This window comes from Balearica regulorum, chromosome 20 (assembly GCF_011004875.1).
Source record: "Balearica regulorum gibbericeps isolate bBalReg1 chromosome 20, bBalReg1.pri, whole genome shotgun sequence".
Classification (NCBI taxonomy): Eukaryota; Metazoa; Chordata; class Aves; order Gruiformes; family Gruidae; genus Balearica; species Balearica regulorum.
The window spans coordinates 4413069-4419023 of record NC_046203.1 but is presented as its reverse complement, the minus strand read 5'-3'; the positions used below and the strand labels follow the sequence as shown (position 1 = coordinate 4419023).

Below are 5955 nucleotides of genomic sequence, written 5' to 3'. Positions count from 1 at the left end.
GGCAGACTTTGTCTTTTTTGGCTGTCTTTCTAATCCTCCTTGTTGGTGCCACCCCTCGTCCTGGCTCCCCGGGGCAGGTGGGATGCCCTGCCTGGTGTCCCTGCAGGAGAGCAGTGCGTGGTCCTGGCAGGACCCCGGTGCCCACGGGTGTCTCTCCCGAAGCGCCGCCTGCCTTCGGCGGGACCGGGGCACAGGACACTACGGCTGTGGGAGGGGAGTCGCTGCTGTGGTGTGATGCACCGCATTGGTGACTCAGGATCTGGCTCAAAGTGCTGCTGGGAATTGCCATAGCGACTCTGAGCGTGTTTTGCAAGTGAGCTCACGAATGACAACATTTATGGGCAATTAGGTTAGACTCGGGATTGTTCATGTGGCCCTTGGTGGCCACTGTGGCCGAGAGCCCCGGCGTGCCACGCGCTGCGGCAGGGAGCAAGCCCACAGCAAAGCACAGGGCTCTGCAATAGGTTTGATGGTCTGTCTGTAAGACTTTCAGTGGTGGGAAGCGCCCCACGCCCTGGCTCTCCCCGATCCTGGAGGCTGGAGATGCCGCTTGGCTGAGAGTGATCACCAGAGCGGTGGTCCACACTCACATCTCGCTCTCCTGACCAGCACGGGGCTGCTCTAGGGCTGCAGTTCCCAACAGCACATAAATACGAGCTGGCCACTACACGCTGTGCTGAGACCAGGGAATGCAGCACAACCCAGGAGACAGCGCACGGGAGCGTGCAGTGCCCTGGTCCTCTGAACCGCGGCCAAACCACCCTCCACTGCTTCCAGCTGCGAAAAGCCACGGCACGCTGCTGCGCCTGAACACGAGCCCATTCCCGTGGATACATTGCAACAAGGAGAGGAGGTCGCCTTTAAAATCAGCATTTACTGTCATCATAATCAGCAAAAGAACCAACACGTTCTACGTGCTCTAAACACTAGGGAGGTAACAGGTAACCAGTTGGATGCAAAGAACAGAGGGAGAGAAAACATGACCCCAGCTGGCGAGGGGCCACGCCAGCCAAGTGGGAGCCCCGGGAGGAGCAGGGAGAGGATTTTTGTCCTAAACAGCAGAAGATGCTATTGAAGTCAGCTGGTTTAGAAAAGACTTGAAGCCAGCCGCTCTCTTCCTTAGTGCATGTGCTTCCTACACAACCCATCCACAGCCCTGCGCCAGCAGAGCGGTGTGCTGGGCCAGCAGCAGGACCGGGCAAAGCAGCCGTCCTCGCCGGCACAGGAGTGTGCGCACGCTGCCGGGGCACGGCTGCCATGGTCAGGGCTGGGCTTGCTCCCATGCCGCCTGCTCCAGGTCCCCCAAGTTAAACAAGCTCTATCGGCAGCAAGACCAGGCACACACAACCACGCGCTGCCTGTGGTGCCGTGGGGCGGCTGCCGGCAGCGCTGCACCGGGCCAAGCTTGGCTGTGCCAGCAGAGGCTGCGTGGGCCGCGGGGACCCCCAGGCGAGCACACGGGCTGGGCAGGAGTCACCAAGAGTACCTGCCTGTTGGTTGCCTGCCGCTGGAGAGGAGCGGGGCAGTCTTCAGCAGCAGATGAAGCCCCGTGAGACCTCATGCTGCCCCAGTCCTGCCTTGGTTTTGTCCGCACATGCTGCTAGGAAGAGGCGCAGGGCCAACAGCTCTGCCTGGCCAGCTCCTCCGACCTGCCGTCCTCCCGGCTGTTGGAAGAGCCTCAGCGTTGTGGGCCCGTCACCCAGACACTTCTCAGAAACCTAAAGCAAAAGAGAGACGGTTTCAGCTGCGTCGGCAGGGAGGGGAGGGCAGGGGTCCCTCCCAGGGCAGCGGGTGCACCTGCAGAGTCCCGTGGCACGCTGGGAGAAAGCGCAGCCCAAACCTGCCGTAGGACGGAGCACGTAGGACGGAGCGTGGCCAGCCCTGCCTTTTGCCTCTGCCATCCCATACCCCCCCCCTTTAGGGGTCTCTGGAACATGGTCCTTATGGCAGGGAGCCAAAGCATCCTCCGTGCATGGGGTCGGGGCTGTAAGGAGAAACCTCTTCTTCCCCCTGCTCAGTAATTAGCCCACCGTGCACAGCACCAAGCTCTGAGAGTGCTGAAGAATGAGGTTTAAATGGGATTTAATGAAAATACCAGCGCTACTGTGGCAGAGAGCACTGATGTTGCGTGGGCTGCACCTCCCTTCATCAGGGCATAAGGTACCCCTGCCTGTCAGGAAGGAGCGGGGCATGGCTGGCAATCCCACCGCAGGGTGGCCCGGCGGGGTCAGCGTGGGGGGTCTGCATTTCTCTGAGTGCCCACGACACTCAGGTGCTTTACTGGCTTTGAATCCCAAAGACTCATAATTTCCTTACTTTTTTAAAACCAATCTTATTTAACTTGGTATGGCAAGACTTGCAGAATTACTCAATATTGATCACAGAAAGGCTGGGCCATGGAGACAAGATCCATGTTGCTATGTGTGGCTTAGCAACATATAAATGTATTCAAACAGAATAATGAAATTATCGTGGCAAAACAAAGCAGCCATCACTTGAAGAGATGGAGGATGTGGAGGCCTCTTGGAGCTCTTGTTTGCCAAGACAAGGAAGACGGTACTTATTGTTTGTGCAAATATGTGAAACCCCCCCCGGCCATCCCCTGCTTACATAAAGGGTGTAATGAATCCGGGCAGCGCGCTCACTGCAACACGCAGCTTTGTACAGCTGGGCTGGAGCTCATTACTGCTGAAACGTGCGGCCTCTCCGAGTGAATTGAGTCCTTGCGGGGGCAGCCCTAATATTGGGGGTGGGGAGGCGGAGAGGGAGCCCACGCCTGCCTCCAGCCACAGCCATGCTGCAAAACTCCTCATTTCTGTGGTTCTGCAACTGGCCTGGTATTTACCTGGATTTTATCTGCCCTCACCCTCACACGTGCTAATGCACCGCTGGGAGCTCATCCCACCTCCTCCCACAGACCCACCGGCTGCCTCTTGCACTTGGAGCCCACGCGATGCCCGCAGCTCTCACAAGAGCGCAGCTGAGGAGCTGGAGCAGAGAAGAGGTGGATCCCATCCCAGATCCGGCATAGCTTTCCTGGGAGATTGTGAGCAAGTCATTTAATCCCTGTGTCTCCCACCGGTCCAGCCCAGAGCCCAGCGCTCCACCAGCTCTCCTCACTGGACTGTGGGGCAGGTGGGCTACTCCTGGGTCTCTGCGTGAGCTCCTGCAAGCCTGCTGCTGCTACATCACAATTTCCATTACAGCTGGCTGGAAATTTTCAAATAAAGATACCTGGGGCAAAATATGTCTTTTCATTAAACTGTTTGGGAGAAAACAAATAGAAGAGGGCAAGCGGTGTCTGTGTTGAAATGATTTGTCTCTTGCTCATCATCAGGCACACAGGTTTACGGTTTGCTTCCCCGGGCAGCTGTTACCCCCAAGAGCTACACAGCAGTTTGCTCTGTTGAACAAGCTGTGAAGACGGGAGCCTGTGCAACACAGAGCTGCCCTGGGGTCTTCCAGGCATTACTACAGCTGGGCATTATTGCCTTTTAGTATTCTTTTTAATGGCTGGAAGCACTTGTCTTTGAGCCCAGTGCCTCGGAGCAGCGCAGCGTAGCCGGCACCAGCGCTGTGCTGCACGCCAGCTTGCACGTACACAAGTGTGCAGAGGAGTGCTCTTCTGGTTCAAGGAGATCTTCTCGTTCACCCCAGGCTGAAGGACTGCCCAGCCACGGGCTCCCTCACCCCGGGGCGCGCGAGGAGCCGCTCTCGGTGCTAGTGCAGAGGGTGGCCGTGCACAGCGCTGCCCTGCACCCACCGGCAGCTTCCACGGCCCTCGTGCGTCAGCCGGCACGCGAAGGGGCAGGCACCGAGCCCAGCCCCAGCATCCCCGTGTCCTCGGGGCAGACCCAGGCTTTTAAAAAATATACTGAGGGCTTACCTGAGAAAACAAAAGCAAACTAAACGACCCGCCTCTTTGCACAGCTGGACTTTAATTACACATGTGGCTAGATTAAAATACGCAGGAGCAGGTGAGGGTGAGAGTGTGGGGGGACAGAGCACAAACGCACGTGCTGGGTGTAGGTCGTGCTGTCTCTGAGACCCCGCTCCTACGCCTGAAATGCCGCAGCACATTTACTCCCGGCTGCCACCGTTTCTGCCTTGCTCATGTGTCCACTGTGGGGAGGAAAGCTGCAATGCTTCTGGGTGGCATCGTCTCGAAAATAGTCTAAGCATGCCCTGCTTAGACACTTAATGTGGAGCAAAATCAGAAACCTGCTAATGCACTGCTTCCTTTGACAAAAGAAAATGTAACAATGCAGAAAAAATAATATCAATCCATCCCTGGTGCTTCTTCACTGCATCTGACCCCATCCAGAGACTGCACTGAGTGTGCTGACAGTACTCAGCAGCGGTTGGTTAAAAAAACAAAGCTAAATGTGCTGCACCCGTACCTGGAGGAGCTGGTGACTTGCCCAAAGCCAGGCAGGGAAGTCGGGGTGGGAGCAGGGAGCTGCGGCTGGCCAGCCTCTCCCCAGCGCTGCAGTTGAGCAGAGGTCTGGGGCTTAGGAGGGATTTCTGGTTTTAATTCTACCCACCTCCATGGTGACATTGGCCTTTCTACAACCTGAAAGAGAAGCAGCTAAATGGCTGCTTTTAAGCTCATAAATCCAGCCCCGTCTGAACACCCCACGTTCCCTGGCTGCCCTTCTTTAGGAACAAGTCACTTCTAACACCCGCCAGCGCTTTCTGCAGCAGCTGCTGGTTTAAAATACCCCGTGGCAGCAAAGAGCTGTTGCCACCCCCGAAAGCAGCCCAGGTCTTGCCAAGCAGCGGGGTGTGCCGGTCCCTGCCGTGCCTCAAGGACTGGCCGTGCACAGGCAGAGCGCTCAGCATCAGGTACCTGCAGGCACCCACTGCCCCGTTGCTGCCTGCCAGGGGCTGCGACCTGCAGCTTCGCTGCCGTGGAGGGGCCCAGGGAGCCGGCGTGCAGCAAGCTGCAGACACGGACAGGCAGCAAGAAAGGTGCAGAGACACGGGGAGAAACCAGGCGGGTGCTGTGAGATGGGCACCCTCAACCGAGCCACCAGTGCTGCTGGGGAGAGGCAGGGCAGGCAGCACCGGCAGAGCTGCAGGGGCTTCAAAGCCCCCCCCTCTCAGGGGGACATGGATCCCCCAACAGCCTGGCCAGGCCTGCACCCACCAGGGCAATTTGGAAATAAAATGCCTCCTAAAGCCTGAGCAAGAATGACCTGTCCTCTGGGCAGCACTCCACCATGCAACCACAGAAACCAGTATCGGCAGCAATAAAAATTAAAGAAAATGTTGTAGGCAAATGTTACCTGAGGATTTGAACGCTGTCAGCTCTACAGCCTGAAAGGGGAGAGAACATTTGTTAGCAGAAGGTACAGGTCTGATTGCTTCGCTGCTGGCAACACTCCGGCGTGCTCCCCGGGGCCAGGCAGGGCTCCCCCAGCACCCAGCTGCTGCACCACACTCTCCCTCCCACCGAGCCACCGCACAGGCTGGGAACTGGAGCCTTCATCCCGGTCCCGAACTGGAGCCTTCATCCCGGTCTCCCAGGGCCGGTCACCTTGCAGAGCTGTGCTCTCAGCAGTGCCTGTGGGGTGAGCTGCCACCCCGCTCTGCTCGCCCTCTCCAGGGACCCCTCCAACCCAGTGGGCTGGCCCCCGTGCTGGACACCACAGGAACATCCAGGAGAAGAGGAGAGAGAACTTTTTCTCCTGCGCTGTGGTGGAAAGATCACGCACAAGCCTGCACCCTGTGCTTAAGTGACGGTTAACGCTCCGTGGGGTGTGAAATTCCTGCTCTCAGCCCAACAGCAATAAATATCACCAAACATTTAAAAAAGCTGAAACACAAAGAACAACTCATCTGTGTTTGTATCTTCACTCGCTCAGTGTGTTGTCATTTTAAGTGTTTTCAAACGTTTTTAAGTAGCATCTTCTCTTCATCCAACCTATTGTGCAGCTGCCAGTGACATTCTTA

The 5955-nt window shown here is 57.2% G+C and overlaps 1 protein-coding gene across 1 annotated transcript in view; it reads right to left on the bottom strand.

Annotated features, from left to right (window-relative positions):
* Positions 1–854: 854 nt before the first annotated feature.
* The window catches only part of ADGRD2 (adhesion G protein-coupled receptor D2), a 30096-nt gene continuing 24995 nt past the window's right edge, over positions 855–5955 (bottom strand). Inside the window, exons 25-26 of the mRNA XM_075772440.1 lie at positions 5289–5319; positions 855–1718 (exon numbers count right to left, since the gene is read on the bottom strand). Of these exons, the coding sequence (XP_075628555.1) occupies positions 1711–1718; positions 5289–5319 (39 nt within the window). The 3' untranslated portion in view covers positions 855–1710. The remainder of the gene's footprint in view (positions 1719–5288; positions 5320–5955) is intronic.